General features: G+C 31.4%; 1 protein-coding gene across 2 annotated transcripts in view; it reads right to left on the reverse strand.

Annotated features, from left to right (window-relative positions):
- Positions 1-18,316, reverse strand: part of LOC118200332 (uncharacterized) — a 109,093-nt gene that overhangs the window by 86,710 nt on the left and 4,067 nt on the right. For both annotated transcript variants that reach the window (XM_085816678.1, XM_085816674.1), the window contains exon 2: positions 9,349-9,523. In XM_085816678.1, the coding sequence (XP_085672804.1) occupies positions 9,349-9,447 (99 nt within the window). In that variant the 5' untranslated portion in view covers positions 9,448-9,523. The remainder of the gene's footprint in view (positions 1-9,348; positions 9,524-18,316) is intronic.

Genomic DNA, 18,316 nt, shown 5'->3' on the forward strand with positions numbered 1-18,316 from the left:
TGGCTTCTCACAAATTTTTGGAACCAGAATAATATTATTACTTTTTTTTCCCTTCATGCACATACAGGTTCGTGGATTTGGAGTGAATAACGATGACACTTGATGAAGTATCGAAATACAATTTATTACCCAGTATTCTTAGGACAGCTCCAAAATCATGTTTACAGTTATGGGAGAACTACTATAAACACGCTGAAACAATCAGTGACACAGCCTTCAAGCTATCGGGCTATAATGGTGAAGACAGCTTCAGCATGGCAAAGCATCAGAGTACAGCTCCCGATTCTGCACAGTCGTTCCCAGAATTCTACTCGATGATACACTACTCTCGAGACTCTCCACGCTACAACTCGTGATGCACTCGATGATACACTAGAGTTCCGACTTGGTTTGGTCGCTCTCAGAGTTCAATACACTCTAAGATAAAACTCGACAATGCACTAACTTGCGACACACTAAGAGATTCTCTCGGTGCACTCGACAACCTACTTGGCACTAGACTTGGAGACACTCGCTCACTGATTCTTAACCGACTTGACTAGGTTCCTCACGCACGGTTTATATCGCTTTTGTCTTGTTTTCAAGAAAATTCTGGGCTAAACCAGTAAGAATTCGTTCCAGAAGGTTCTTCATCCGTCTATGGCATATCGCCAATTTTGTCGCCAAATATGGCAGTCCTGCCTTCCCTTGCCATTTTCTGACAAACACAAACCTACTTTGTAAGAAAGCTAGCTATCTTACCACTGCTGGACATTTTGTAACAATATATTAAATGTTTGGCACTGCCATTTCTATTTCATATTTTGTAAAACTTACAAATTCTTTATTAACAAACGGTGATTTGAAAGCAAGCAGTGGCAACACTTTTTGAAATAAAGCAGATTTTTATCTTCAGCGTGCGAGACTATTGCAACTCTGTGCTTTTACAGTTTTTAATTAATATCTCAGCTAATTTAACCATACGAAGATGAGAATGATCAAAATGGCTTCTCATGAATTTTTGAAATCTCCTGAAACACAACACCCTGCTGTTCAGGAGCAGATAATGCCACAAACAAACAGACACACACAGATTTTAAAATGTACCTTCATAAAAATGTCAAAATCATTCATAAAAACTTTTAGAATTTACATATATAAATTCTCTCACATATGATAAAGCACTAACAAATTTACTACGATATTAAAATACCATAATACAGAATTTAACAAGTTCTCTATTATAGCATTTTAACATCACAATCTATCTAATTTTTATATGCACCAACATTTTTATCCATAAGAAATATTTTTCTTAAAGCTAAGTTCAGGTTACACTGATTTAGGCCACAAGGATCACACTTTCAGTGTCATAATACTGTAATACTTCATGCAAGGATGTATCAGACTCTTGATGTGCAGTGACACCTGACATTACATTTATCATCTATTATGCAGTAATTTTAAAGATTCAGAACAGAGATGATATCTTTTAAATAGTACAGATTATGTTTATAACACAATTTTAAGCTACCACATTTAAAAATAATTAAAAAATATCTAGGACTTATCATGGAATATGAAAACCGGTACTTTTCTGTTTCGCCAGCGCAAATCTCGCCAAGCAGACATTATTGGCGACACAATACAGTATATACATAAAAAATTTTAAAAAACGTTACTTCTACGAATTTTTTATTTTGAAGGCAAAAATATTATATCATTTAAAATTTTATAAAAAGCCAATAAATTTGTAAAATACATTAATTTTAGAATTTACTATGCTTTCATGGTTCAACATCCTGATTCGCCGGTTCATATCACGTGACCCCAAGTGATCTCATCTCACGTAAACTACGCTACAAAAATCCAATTCTCTCAGTAATTATCTACATTAATTTCAAGCTCAATCTTAATTTGGAATAAAAGTTTAAAATCCAAGAATTATTTCAATTCGTATTAATAGCTTACTCAGAAATCGTGTGAAACCGTAGTGCTTAACTTCGCTAGTGCATCCTTACTAGAATCGATGAATTTAACCCTTGACTTTGCCTTTTCTATATTTTCGCCTTCGGGTGAGCAGTGTGATTGCATCCTAATTGACTTAATTACCGTGAATGCCCTTAGGGCATAAAATTGAGCTATCTGATAAAAATTCTATGTAATTTTATGCCAGTATTGAAAGAAACAATCAATCTGATAAGAAATGGCTACGATTTGTTTTGAAAATGAGACGTAAAAGGTTACCAGAGAGGATATTCAGTTTGGCATCAGTTGTACCACTATTGGCGACTTTATTGCCTGCGCCAGCAAAACGGAAAAGTACCTGAAATCCTTTTAAACATAGGCACCTGTCTTGATTCTCTAAAAAAAATATACCTGGAGCACTGCCTTTATCCAAAACCAAGAACAAACAAGTGCTCGTATAGATGAAGTATAAGATAAAAGGAAAAGAAACAATGCTTTCTTTGTGGTCCTAAATATCCATCCATTCATGCAAATTCTATGAAATATCTCAAACCAAAAAAAGAAGGGGGAGTTCAGTTGGGTTTATCATAATACTGCAATTATTTTTAAAATGAAAAGATAGACCTCATTGTCAGTTTATGCTACAGGATATTACAGTCAACAAGAAGTGCTACTTTCTAATTGCCAAAAAACATTTACATAAAATGTTTAGAAAATAAGACACTTAAGGTTAGGCACTGCTTCTTAATTATACTCCAGTGCACTGCTTAAAATTAACACAAGCTAAAAGCAAACACAAAAATGATTTTGTATCCTCCTTCTAATTTTTCCAAAAATGAAGGTACAAATTTCAATGCTAATGATACTGTGCAAAAGGTACCAGCAGTTTATGAAATATTTTGATAACTATGTGAACAGTAGCAGAAGTGTGCGAGGTTTAAAGTGTAATATTTTGAAGAAAAAAATACTTAAATTTTTTTTTACCAAATCTGACAATTTAACACAAGCACTGTACTTTCCGAACATATATTAAAATATAATGAGTATACTCTTAAAACATTAACTATTTGCACTAAAAAGACGTGCCACACATGTCGAGACGCTTTTGTCTCAAACCACAAGCAACGTGAATACCACGTCGATAGGCATTTATCACAAAAATGAAAATAACGTGGTGCACACATCGCCTAACAACAAGATTGTTTATATTTAGGAACGTGCACAAACTCGGTTAATACACAATAATTTAATAATGTAGATTTTTTATGGCATTATAATGTAATTTTTTGTGGCAAAGTTATGTTTTTATATATTGCTTTGAGCTTGATAACTCACAGAATATTATTCTTTTTGTAATGTTTAGAATACTAAATAAATAAGTTCATTGTTAATTAAAAAGGTTTTCTCTGCAAAATATATTACCATTTGTCCGAAGTTATTAAATAAGTCAAGAAATGATTAATTTCAAACAGTTTATTTCTCGAGTTACAGCTCTGGATTGCACTCGCAGACGCGGAGCAGCGTAAATGAGACACTTTACCACTTGTTATATTGTAGCGCACGGCACCGCAACCGTGAAGTTTAATTGTAGCGCAAGTGGTTAAGTTTAAAAATTTTCAAAAGGGTAAGAAGCTGTATATATCTTTGATTTAAAAAAATATTACAGTAGGACTCAACAATTGTATACCAAATTTCATTATTTGTCCACAATACAATCAGTACAGTTCTTTCACATATTTTAAATATGATGACTATATAATGCATCATCAAAATTATTTCAGATGTTGAGTTATTATACACACATAACAAACATTATTAATTGAAATAAAATATCTGCAAAGTATATGCAAATAATAACCTTTTTGAATTTACACAAAGGACTACATAGTCTGGTAAAAGAATTATTTTTGAAAAAATACAGTACAAAGTCTGTAATCCGGACGTCCATTATCCGGAATGATTTATAATCCAGACTTCAAAGCTACAAACTTACGCATGCGCGTAAAGCCAGTAAAACGTTTACACATGCGAGCTTCCGACAGCGAAGAAAGTAACAGAGGTTATTGAAAACAAAAAAAATTTCGATCGACAAGTTAGTCGGTATTCTCGACATGGCAATTGCAGGACTTGAACAGTGGAACTTTGTAACTGAACATGAAATTATGTCTGTTTATAGAATTAAAGAGAAAGAATTAGCATAAAAAACGAAGCAACTTAAACAACTTATATTGAAAGACATGTTTAATAAAGTAAACAAATAAATATTAAGCCTTTTTTTTTTTTTTTTTTTTTTGTAAATTTTGTTACCCTTTAGATCATACTTGCTCTTTATTTCATAAATTACAGTTTCATATTTTTAATTATATAATTCCTGCATGCCATCTTACCAAATTTAAATTGATGATCTATAATCCTGAAAAACCCCTAATCCAGAATTGCTGAAGTCCCAACGAGTCCGAATTACGCACTTTGTACTGTATTTCATTTATAACCCAAAATACTCATTTTATTCTTCCTGATTTTATTTTTATTGCTCGAGCTTGACTTCCTTTATATGACTGCAATATTAATTCATCATTCATTCATCTCTGAAGAGATACCACATGATAAGCAAGCAAATATAAGTAACAAATCACACATCTTGAATATTAGATTGGTTAGATTATTAGAATATGGCAAAGCACACTGCCTCAGATTAGGTTATTCAAGTATGGCAAAGCATGCTACAGTTATCTGCCTAAGGAGAGAGATGTCTTCACGCTTCTGTCTCATATTCATATAAAGGAGAAAACTATGAAAGCCAATAATGCAGATAGCCTGTTTGCCTAGGTTCAAACCATTAGCAGTCTTATGACCACTGGTGAGGCCAAATCTTGAAGAAAAGCAATGAAATGACTTAACATGTTTTTGTTACTAGTACAACAGAAGATTTTACAAAGGAAATGTGCAACAAATTATCTAGATTTCCTAATTTTAACTATAAAAACATAATTAAGAACTTGTAATAGTATGATATCACAAAGGCAAGATATCACTTGACAAATGCAGAACAGAAGCAAAATACCAATAAAATAGTATCCTTTATTAACTCTTTTTCCCAAAGCATAATGAAGGCGCAAAGTTCCTACAAGTAATTCAGCTTAACATTCTAGCCTTCAATTTTATTGAAAACCTGATGCTTTTACATTATGCATCTGCCATGCTTTTTGCACCACCTATGAAAGAGAAGTGAAACAAACACCGCGATTCAGTGACACCACCACCTGGGTGTTTCACAGACCCGAAGGCCAAAATGTTTTCTACCATACTAGCAAATATTTGTAAATTTATGTTTTCTGTCTAGTTTCACAGTTAATTTCAGCTTGTACTTTTTCAATAATTGAGACTGAAATAAATTCTTTGAAATAATAAATGCTACTGTAATAAAGCTATGAAATAAATATGTAAACTATTCTTATAACTAGAAACTGTTTACAATTAAAAGATCCTGCTACATAGTGGAAAAGTACGAAAAAAAATGAATAGCTCCATAAAATTTCATATAGATGATATATTTAAATAATGTTACAAAGATAAAACTCTTCTGCAAGACTAATGAATATCTTGGAGAAGGATATCTATCCTTCCACAAACATAGTTGGAAATAAATGATAAATATTTAAATTTATTCAAAAAATTCATAATTAAATGTATTCAGAGCATTATGATTTTAAAAAAGTTTTCCCCCCTAACTACAAGGTGTGCCAATAAAGTACTCAATTTATCACCTTCAAAATAATCGCCAAAGGAGTTCATCCACTTTTTCCAACATTTTCTTCATGTCATAGAAGTATTGTTTATAGGTGTTGGAACTAACCATTCACAAAATACACTTAATATTTGATTTTATATCCAATCCAATATGTTTTCAAATCTCTGTTTTTCATAACCATCTTAATCAAAAAAAAAAGGGGGGGAGGGACTTAACTTGTGATATGCCAGAAGAATATAATGGGTGATTTATCTCTGCAATTGAATGTCTAGATATTTTTGTACATACGGCTGTACGGGGCCTAGCATTATCCTGTAAAAGAAGCCATTACCCAGAATAAAAAAGTTCCTAACTCACCTTATCCCATTTTTTAGTCAAAAATACTACAACTCCTTGTAATAATATTGAGTAATTAATTAATATTCAGGAAAAAATTCATCGTGAACAAGCCCTTTGTAATAAAAATGAAATCAGCATCATCTTAGTCTCTGGTTTTGACATCCTTGCTTTTATTTATGCAAGAAAAAACAGTTCTTTCCACTGTGCACTTCGTCTATTTGTTTCTGGGTTGTACTGTAGACATCAGGTTTTATCTCGCACTATAATACACTCTTAGAAACTGTTATCCTGTTGTGTAGTAGTCAGCAAATCTTTATAGTAAGCTTTTCCGTCTTCTTTTTGCTCTTCAGTCAAAATCAGGCACAAACTTTCCTCACCTTCAGATTTTCTATTAAAATTGACCTACAGCTTTCTTTGCTTACCTCATCATGGCTGAAAGTTGAATTATTACACATCTATCAGCTTTTACCAAAAATGAATTTTCTTCACATTTTCCTCATTCTTTAAAGCTGAAATGCCTTTTACCTTTGGTTTATCTTCAATGCTTTAGAATCAATATCTAAAGAGTGCACCACTCATGCACTTGTTAACGACTGATCATCACATACTGTTTGAATCACCTCTGACATTTCAGTAGCAGATTTACCTAATTTATAATAAAATTTGCTCCATCTCATAGGAAATATTTTTGTACAATGTCTTCTCAGTAACTGAAAACAACTCTGGTGTTTTGCTACACAAATGACTAAATAAACAGTTTAAACTGGCTTTAACATAAGTCAAGATCTCACTCTTTCTAAACATAAATTTATTCTTTCACTTTTTTATCATTTGGTCTTTTAAATCTTACTTTATCATCACATCTTCTACATTATAGATAGCTTTCCAAATAAAAAATTAAACTTCCCTTCCTTATCATAGCATTTGTTTGTTCAATTTTAACCAAATAATTTAAGAGCTATTGCTTTTAATAATTTCTCTTTATTATTTCACAAGCTTTTATACAACTTATACAAGATACCTTTCCATTAAACATATCAAATCTAGTTACCATTCCTGCTTCCCATCTGGCTAAAAATGATCCAATTCTTCATATCTTAAATTTCCTCCATAAATAAAATATTGATTTAATTCTGGAAGACCTTCAGATGTCTTAACTTTTTCAGAATTCATATATCCCACTGTCAGTGCACAGCATTAAACTTTTATGTTTAAAGATTCAAATCTGAACTATAACCAAATCTTAAAGGTACAAAAATTTACACTAATCAGTACTGGTCAATCAACTATAGCTTTTCTCTTGAAAATAAAAGAAATAAGTTCAGCTGAATTACATTTTCTGAAGCTTTTCACAGTTCATCTGTTTTAGTGCAAATCTGAATCAGCATACATTTATTTTTACATATCTTGGTCCCACTTTTCAGTCATTTATCTCCAAACTTATAAATGGCTCTAAGAATCCTTTCCCTTATTTTATCTTGAATCACTGCTTTTGCCCAAAATAATTTATTTTAAAGATAGACAGCAATGTTTTGAAATGCATCAAGTTTCATTTCTTTGAAAGGAATAGGTAAGTGATCTGCCAATTATCAAAAAAAATTATTTTCATATTTCATATCTGTTTCTTTTTTTTTTTATATAAGTAAACCTGCTAATTAAATAAGCTTAAAATTAGGCACATTTACCTCAAAGTACACAACAGATTTACAAAGTTTTAGGACACATTTATTTTAATTAATTCTAGCAAACTACCCAATAATAATAGACAGCATTTCTATAATGTCTCAAGCGAGCTCTCCCCCTTTTTTAAAATATTATTAGCTTATAGATAAAATATTCTATGCAATTAATTGTTTTGATACACCAAATATCTATTATGAATTCAAAAGGTGAAAAAAATTTGCAGTTAAGCATGAGAAACTGCAATAAAGATGCTTGAAATAGTGTGTAAAGCATATGGGATCAAGTATTAACAAAATCCACCATTTTTCATTGTTATGTGTGATTTCATGATGGATAATGAAATGCTGATAATGAGCCTATGAGTAGCTGCCCTTCACATGGATGAGAACATTGAAAAAGATCTGAAGATTGTTACTGAGAAGTCATCACCTGTTTCTTTGAAGAAGAAACATAAGTTTAACATCCAATAAAATCACTACTCAGAAAATTAGCTAGGAATAACTTAAAAAAGGTAAAGTTTGTTTTCGGTTTGTTTCTTGTACATAGACAGCATACAATCAAGAAAATCAAATTTCTCCATGTCATGATTTAATGTAAAAGCCAGATAACAATACTTACTTTTCAAATAAATTACGACAATGAATATGAATGAAATATGGAACGTTGCTTATGATCTTGAGACAAAATGTCAATCACCTACTTGAGCTGGAAAAAGTTCACCAAGGCCAGAAAAACTTCATTTTTCAGAAATCTTGAGTAAATATTATATCAGTGACTTTTGTTGACATATAAAGGATAATTCAGAAGAACATATGCTGAATTCCAAATTTTTAAAGACATAATTAAACACTTCAAAATAATTTAGTGAAACGAGCTTGAAGAAACTCGAATAAAATAAATGGTTTCTGCAGCATGATAATTCTTGATCACCCAATTTTCTTATCAAACAGTTTCTGGGGGGGGGGGGGAAAGAGACAAATCTCAACTTTCCTATTTATCAAGATTTATTTTAATCACACTAAACAGATTCAGGAAACTGTGATCAGACATTTAATCCTCTAAGAATTATGGGTATGGCCCAGAAATTTAAAAATTCCTCAAAATGTTGAGAATAAGTGGTATTTTCTTGATTAAAATTTTAAAATAACGATCTCATATTGTGCCTCAACTCCTCTCCTTCCAATCTACATGCAACTCAAATTCAGACAGATGAGGATCTATCAGAAACTTTTATGTGCGATAAATAGGAAAGACATGCTTCGATATACAATTTTAACTCTTGAAGGGTTAAATAACACTTCAAAATTTGGGTTCTACAGAGGTTGTATGAATGTTCAAACAGTCGTATAAATGTGCCAAGCATTACATAGATTTACAGGAATTGGATTTCAAAGTCTAAGAAATAATGTTTTTTTAACTTTTGATTTTTGCAAAACTTAAGTCATAAAACTGTGTGGATGCAGTGTGCATACTCTAATCTTTTTAGGAACATGCATTAGTATAGGAAATACTGAAGACATACTGAACTAATAAATCAAATGTATAAATGAACCATGACAAATTTATCATTTATGGAAATACATCAACAATAAAAATAGAATTTGCAGTTAATAAGAATAAATGAATACCTTTAATTTTCTCAGTATCCCAGCTTTTTTTATATCACTGGATAATCCAGAGCCAGCTGAACTTCCAACACTATACCTGTCTTCTCTTTTCTCAGACATTTTTTGTTTTCTGGAAATTTCTACAGCAGAAATATCCAATGAAAATGCACTCTACATTTCAGGTACCGTTTTTCACCTACAGAAATTAATTTCTATGAAATTACAAAAATATATATACTGGACACATACAAACAGATACTAAAATATTATATAAATCTTAAGACATTACACATACACAGAGGTCAATTTCAAAATACTGTCTAAAACCAAATTAAAATTTATTAGTAGATCATGGAATTAACACTGAATTAATGTTAATCATGTGACATTTCAACAACATTACAATTATCAATGCTACAAATCTTATTAAGAAAATACTGCTTTTATAACTATTTTTTTACAGTGCATGTAACACAAGTTAAAAAAGATTGTTTATAGCAAATCATAACAACATTACCTACAGTGAAATTCCGCTGAAATAATTTCTCAAAAGCAATTACATCTTACATATGTATAAAGTTTTCACACAAAATGCAGAAAACCATTTTACTTATTGAACTGTGAATGGTTCAAGTGAATCATTCACAAGTTTAATTTCAGAATTATATTAGGATCACGTTATTAACAGTACAGAAATTTATTTTGCTCCAACAGATCTTTGAACAACTACACATTTTATTACCTAAGAACTATGGGTTCTGTAGAATATACTATATTAACTTTAAAATCTGAAGAAAGCAAATAAGTTGTGTTTTGCAATTTAGCCAAATAAAATCATAAAATAGTCTTCTATTTGATAAACAAATAACATGGCAATGAATTTTTTAAATATAAATTCAGAAGATTTAAATAAATAAAGTTTCAATTTTCTGCTAGACATTTCACTTTGATAAATTACAAGAATTTATTCTTAAACTAGATTTGTAGAGAGATTTACAAAATCCAGTACATGAATCAAATTTAATCTATTCTAAAATCTCCAGAATCTAATTAAATTGAGAATACTATATTAAGAAATTTAGAGCCATATTTGCATGAGGAAGCATATTTTACATTAATAGTATACCCAATATAGTAGAGCCTTATTTTCATCCCTGGCATGATCATTTTTCCTCCACATATCATTCATTATTTTTAGACTCAAATGAGATTTTATGCAAGGAATGTTATTTATCCCTCTTCCAATTCATTATTCCCTAAACTATCATTAGAAGTTTGTAGCCATGTGCCCAAAACAGCACATCTTGCATGTAATTTCTGAAAAATAAATAAATGCAAAACAAAATTTATATTACTTATTATCTTCGCCACAGACTAAGAATCTAACAACGCAGTTGTGCAATAAAGTTTCACATTTGCCTCTCAGTTTGGCAATCGCATTTCTGAATGCTATTTTACAGCAAAATACTATAAGTTTATTTCTTTTCATTTTTATCAGTTTAATCCTGTTAATTTTCTGGGGTTTCAAGATTAGTTTTTAATTCATATTTGGGACAGAGAAATAAACTAAAAATGAATAACAAGTAGTGCAGAGTTTCACAAAGACACAAAAAACTTTTTAAAAATGTTTTGGTTGTTTTCGATAATTAAAGTAGTTATCTAAGTTTGAAGAGCTAAAAAATGTTGACGAGGAAAAATTTACCAAAATTTCTTTCCATATGCTAAAAATAGATTTTGTTGATGATACTCATAGATTCAAGGATTACATTTAGGGCTATTTGTATTAAGAATAATTGATTTATTATTCACTGGAATCAGTGCCAGGGCTTGTATGGCTTCAACGAGTCGCAGAATTTAAGACCCACAGAGACTGCATCAGGCAGTACTATATCTAGCGCTGGCCCTCAATAAGGTTTAATATATGTGGGAGTTTATTTATTCAGAACTCTGATAAGCCTTAAGAATGTGCAAGAAATAGACAGAAGTATAATAAATAACTAACCTAATACAATTCAGGCTTAATTGTCTCAGTGTGCGATAGAAGCAAGATAAAATTTAACGGAACAACTTGTTGTTAGTTGCCAAGCTCATGATGCATAGCCAAATAAGTATAGTGAAGGACAGCTAAATATGATGATGATGATGATAGCCACCAATTTTAAAGGTTTTCGGATATCGCAAAACAAAGGAGAAATTTTCCATTTAACGGATTTTGTAAAGAAATATGGAGAAGATGTACTAAATGAAGATGATATAAGTTTTCCATTGTGATGACACTTCTCAACCATCAGTCAATTAATGAATGGCGAAATCTGTGGTATGGCTCTAAGACCAGAAAATACCGCTATCGATAGCGAAGAAAGTGACAGAGAAGTTACTGAAAACGAGAAAATTTTGATCGACAAACTAGTTGGAATTCTCAAAACAACAGTTACAGGACTTCAACAATGTAACTAAACAAGAGATTATGTCTGTCTACAGAATTAAAGAGAAAGTATTAGGACAAAAAACGAAGCAACTTAAACAACTTACATTGAAAGAAATGTTTAATAAGGTAAACAAATAAATATTAAGCTTTTTTTTGTAAATTTTGATACCCTTTAGATCATATATACTTCATTATTTTATAAATCACAATTTCATATTTTTAATTTTATAATTTCTACATACCATCTTCCTAGATTTAAACAGATGATCTAATATCTGGAAAAATTTCAAATCGGGAATCGCCGAAGTCAAGAAGAGTCCGGATTTCGGACTTTGTACTGTATATGGTTTTTCACATTTGATTATTTTCTTGTGTGCATAATTTTTAACCCATATCTAAAAAATGGCAGATTGAGGTTCCAGTGTACTTTCTAGTTAAACTTACCTTGAAACATTTAATAACGTTTGTGAAGAGTTCATACTTCTGTGAACCATTTTTTCTCCTTCTGTATCGACATAAATCAAATCTGTGTTGGTCTTGTCTTCTTGTTGTGGTATTCATATTGCATGGAGCAATGGTAACCAGAGCCTACTCTGAAAAGAAGTTGGACTTTAGTTGTATTTTCCTACCCCAATTTTGAGGTAGAGCACCCAGGGGAAGGGGGGATCTGGGGGTCTTCCACGAATTCACATGAGGACTTTAGGCTCAACGCAGATTTAGAGTGCTGCCATGCAGCACCGACACTATACATTTACAAACATTCATGTCTTCTCCGGGATTCGAACCCGGGCCCTTCGGTACCGTAGTACGCTCCCCTAACCACTATACCATCTGGGTGAATCTTTTGAATTTTTTTAATACAGATAAGTGTGGACTGCGGTTAGACAGTGCAGTTTGTTGTTTTCAGTTTGATGTCCGAGTCATTATTTGATTGACAAAGGAAGAGCAATAGTAACACAGACACAGCGTAACAGTCAATAAGGTAAAATTTGGTACTTATTTTTAGTTTTTGTAGTAAATTATTTATAGTATTTACCCATAAAATAAAAGATGGGTAAAAAAAGAGAATGCAAATGTAATGAGGAGCTAAGCAGAGAATTTCCACTTATTAAAAAAACCAAAATAGACTATATGGTACGGTGTGATAAATGCAACATTTAATTTTCGGTTTCGCATGGCAGAAAAAATGATATTACTAAACATCTAGCGACAAAAAGGCACAGAAGATTTTTGAATAATGCCGATTCCTCGTCTAAAATGGCACAGTTTTCCCACAATTCTAGTTTTAGCAACACAGAGGAACAGCTGCTGAAAGATTATTTGCATTACATTAGCTGAAAGACTATTTGCTTTCCACCCATAAACCACAAAGTTTCAGATCAATGGATTGTACATCACAAATGATCAAAACATTGTACAACAAAAAATTTTCACGTCCTAAGGACACAAACCAAAGCAATTATTTGTAATGTTTTTCACCATATTAGTTTTCACAAATGCAGAAAGAATTAGATAAATTCACTTTTATATCCATATATTCTGATGCTTCCAACTACACAGATTTAAAATTATTTCCCCTAATTGTTAGATTTTTTAAAATTCAGAAACTGGAATTAAAATTAGATTATTAAATTTTGTTTCATTACCAGCTGAAACTTCATAAATAATTTTTTATTCAATAAATACCATTTTAATATAGAACAATTTGAACAATAAAATTATTGCTTATTATGCGAATAACAGTAATACAAATTTTGGTGGAAAAGATAGAAGAGGCATTAATATCCCTTTACGAAACTTAACATTTGAACCAAAAAATTATTGGAGTAGGTTGTGCAGTGAACATTCTACACAATCCTATTCAAACAGCATATGACTTCATTATTCAAACAGCATATGACTCAACATCAACTGGAAGTATTCCAGTTGATGTTGAGATTTTATTACAAAAATTTATTCGTATTTTTATATATATATATGTAGTGCGTTTTGAAAGTTTTAAGGAATTTTGTGAACACGATGGTTAGCTCTTTTACCAGCTGTAGAAAATATTTTAAAAATATACGAACCATTAAAATCATACTTTTTAATCACAAGATAAATGTACAAGAGTATTGCAGCTCTTTTTTGAAAATGACATAACACAAATTTGGTTTCAGTTCATCCACAGCCAAGCTGTATTATTTCGCAATGCTATGAAAATTTTTAAAGGGGAACAAAATTTCAATTACGGAAGTGTCAAATGAAATCAATAATTTAAAAACAAAATTGCGAGAAAGAATTGATAACGATTACATTTCTTTAGTTATTCGAAAGGACATCACTAGGTTGGAATACACACACACGATATACGCACATATATGCACGTACATACTTACAGAAAATTATTTGGAAGTTAAAAGTTAAAGGTTCACAGATGCAAAATATATATGGTTACTCCAGAGGAAAATGTTCTTCATGCTTTGAAGAATTGGGTAGAGTAGACTTTAAGGTAACCCTTGTATTATGGCGAAGTTGTTGTTTGATTTATCGCCAAGTTGTTTCATTTATGGTAGCCTGGACGCCTATTCTACGATCACTGGATCTGTCTACAACTTGAGCGAACAATATTGACTAAAAAAAATCGGTATGGACAGCCATCACAACTTATCGGAGAAAGCCATTCTGTGGTCCTCAGTTGGTGGGCGGGTGGGTCCTTTTAACTTTACTGAAAGGGGACAAGGCTTCAAGGAGCTTTAGACCAATCGCAGTACAGAGGAGTGACGAAATTTATAGCATGCGCTGGCTGAAGTCCAAGGAATATTCTCCCATTATTTCACTAACTCGCATGCTGCATTTGTAGTTTGAAAAAATTGCACAAAACAGTATTATGACCAACACGCAGCAGAATATGCTGCTGTGTTATGTGAAGGAAAATTCCATTTTTTAAGGGAAAACTCAATGCAGGAATTTAGAGCTAAGAAATAAAGAGATATGGGATACCACGAAAGCAATAGTAAATAGATTAAAGTCAATGAATTAAGCTTACCTCACACCCTTTTAGAAATAAACAATTTTAATTATTTAAATTTATAATATGATTAATTTAGATTACAATCTAATAGCAAACTAAGTTTTTTTTTTTTTTCCATGCTTACATTAAAACTGTTTTCCCGCAATTTATTTTACAGTTACTATTGGAAAAATATTTCTTTAAATAAGAAATTGGAAAGAAAATATTTCTTTCTTAATATTTCTTCCCTTTTTTTATTTTCTTTTTCTATGAAAATTATTTCTTTCAGGAAAAGAAATAAAATTCATTTGCTATTACAGTATGGCCGATTGCTGCTGCATTCAACTATCGCAAACGCATCAAAATGCTTTATTTTAAATAATTTATTCTATAATTAACACGAAAGAAAATATTTTTCAATATAAAATATATAACCAAAATTAAACCTATCTACCCTGTATGTGTGATTAATTCGTTTTGCAATTTTTGTCACACAATTACTAATACCTTTTTTTTTAATATTACATTGCTGTTATTTGAATTTTATATATATATAAGAACTGCTCAGTTTAAATATTCTTTCTTATCAAAAGATTTTATTCCGTGAAAATAATTAAAAGATAGTAATATTTTCACAGTGCAAGTACTAAAGTAAAAATCAGTATAGGTCTCCTGCAGTTGAAGTCCTTGTCACACCAGCATTTCGACACATTTTAATAAATAGTAAACTAATAATAATCAATATCTCTTTTACAATATAAAAATGAGAATGCTATGAACAGTATTTTTTTTTTTTTTTAATTTGCAAAGAAACAATGATTTTTTAATACTATAATAGGTTACAAAAGTACTATTCCATGAACAAACCCTCGTCTTATAGCATTGTTACTCTATAGCATAATACAATAATAACGCAGTATAATTCTGCTAACAAGCCCACCAGCTGCGGAGCGGTAGAGTTGCAGAATGCAGGTAGTTTGGTCCGAGGTTTGAATCCCGGGAACGAGCTGACCGGCGTTTTCGTGGCTTTCCACATGTGCAACTTGTACACGAGCCAGTTTCCCTTAGAAATTCCTCACTTAGAAACCAGTTTAAAAGTGTAATAAAATTACACACACAAAATAATAATAAATAAATAAAAAATCTGAAAGCCTTCAGATTTTATATTGTTTCCAAAGGGCAATTTTTTTAACGTTTTGCGTGTTTTCTTTATTTATTAAATATCATGTTTTTTGCACTTAAACCATAAAATTCAATTTAACAGCAATATCATATAATTTAAAAAAAAAGCATATCTTTAGAATTTCCGATACATAGTCTCCCACGCTAGAGATGAAAATGTTTTTTTCTGTACAATGTTGCCATTGCTCGCTTTGAAATCGTTGGGTTTCTTAATTAAAAACTCATAAATGCTTTACAAAAATGAAATACATAATAAAACAAATTCTCATTTCCAAATTTGGGCCTCCAGATGCCTATATTAGGATGGAGGATTACGTTATTCAGAATTTCATGGCTCTAGGTACCGTTGTTTCATCACAGTGCGAGAAACATTCATACATTCTGCAGATTCCTCATTATTTAATTTCTTTAAATATAATAGAGTGCGATAATACTTGGTGGCAATGATTTGAAAAGTGAAATGCCACAAAATGGCAAAAGGAAATTAATAGCCCCTCTGAGCTAAAATTTATTTTTAAAAGTATCACACTAGTAGTAAGTAGTACAGCTACTGAAAAAATATTATAAAGCTATTTTATAGTTTTATAATTTTTTTAAAATTTTTATTTAACAGTAGTGTGAATTTCGCGTAATAATGAACGAGATTCCTTTTTGTGTTCACAGTATTATTCGTAAAGTATTCAACTGTTAGATTTTAAAGTAAACGTAATTCTTGCTGTACATAAATCAAGTAGAAGCTTATTGGATGTCTATATTTGTATTAAATGAAGAAGGTTTATGTGCTTGATAAACTTATTATCTTCTACATTTTTAAAGCATACAATTACAATTTATATCTATAATTTCAGAAATAGTATAACCTTTCTTTCAGTAGAAATTACATTCTTGTTTTCTGAATGTGGCTTCAAATACTCTCTCAGTTCATCGCAAATTAAAATAACTATAAATTTTAGCAATCCGAAATACGTAATGAAAACATCTTTTGGCAGAGCAAAAGCATCAACATATTTTCTATAAATTCGCCACCGATTCAGAGATCTACGACCATATTCTTCGTTTAAATATGAAAAAATCAACAGCGAAAACACATACACAGTCATTGTCTACTTAGTACATCAACTGCATAACCCTGATTGACAACGTGGCAACACTTTTTCACATGCTTTCGACAACTTCCGTACTCAGAGAATATAGGATGTCGGGCAGACCTGTTTTTTACTAGCAGCGACATTTGGCGGCCCACAACTTGCTGTCGACTCTCGTGGCGTAGAATAACCGTCTTGAGTAGTTGAATGTTATGGAAACCCCATTGTGACGTAATCGGGTGCATGATTCTGGGAAATTTAAATCATGGGATGTTTTAAGTGTTTTTTGTCGTGTGTGTTGGTTTGATTCTTTAGACGATAGAACGGCCGAATGTAGTAAGATTAATTTGAAGTTTCTGTACGATTTGGAGTAAAAGGGAAAAAGAGCTGTAATTGACTGGTGTGAAATGAAGGTTTACTTAGTAGCCATGATAAGTGTCCTGTATGTAGGAAGGATATGCATCTAGTAGAACGTAAAAACTGTTTAGATGGATTTGAATGGGTTTATACGAAGAAAGGTTTAGATGGTCACTATGTGAAGCGTTCCTTCAGAAAGAGTACCTGGTTTGAAAAAAAGTCTTTTGAGTATGATTGATATTTTGATTTTTATGTAGCTCTGGGTGTACGAAGCAAACTCGAAAATCATGATAAGTGAATATTTGCTTTTGGTAGTGCTTAAATGTATAACATGTTTTTCCTTTTTTATGTTATTTTATTGTTTGGTTTAAAATGTATTTTATTGAGATTATGTATTTTTTATTTGCCTATATTGTAGAATTTGGTGTTCCTTTGACTTTTTCAGTGAAAATATATTGATGTATATATGGACAAAGTAAAGGGAGTGCGCAATGCAAGTTTGTGCAATTCTGAGATTTTTTTTTAAGTGAAAAAAGGTTGACGTGTACATGGATAAATTTAAAAGAGTGTGCAATGCCATTTTTGTGCTATTTGGGGGGGGGGATTTTTTTTAAAGTGAAAATAGGTCGACGTGTACATGGATAAAGTCAAAGGAGTGCATAAACCCATTTCTGTGCAATTCGGAGTTTTTTTTTTTAAGTGAAAATAAGTCAATGTGTGCATGGATACCGAATTTGTGCAATTGTTTCCCTTGTTATTTTGGCTTTATGTAGCGTCGATTTTTGGCGCAAAAATAGCAGCTTCGCAAGCCAAAATAACGAGGGCTGATCTTTGGAACATGGTAACAGGTAGTTTGGCGACATTTTGGAGGCGATAAATGTTACTACCTAGGACTTTGGGAATAATGTGAGAAGTACTCAGTTCCGATTACGCATTATTTTGTGT

Source organism: Stegodyphus dumicola, chromosome 1 (assembly GCF_044657685.1).
Source record: "Stegodyphus dumicola isolate Sdum_Otavi_A_Nest chromosome 1, ASM4465768v1".
In the NCBI taxonomy this organism is placed as follows: domain Eukaryota; kingdom Metazoa; phylum Arthropoda; class Arachnida; order Araneae; family Eresidae; genus Stegodyphus; species Stegodyphus dumicola.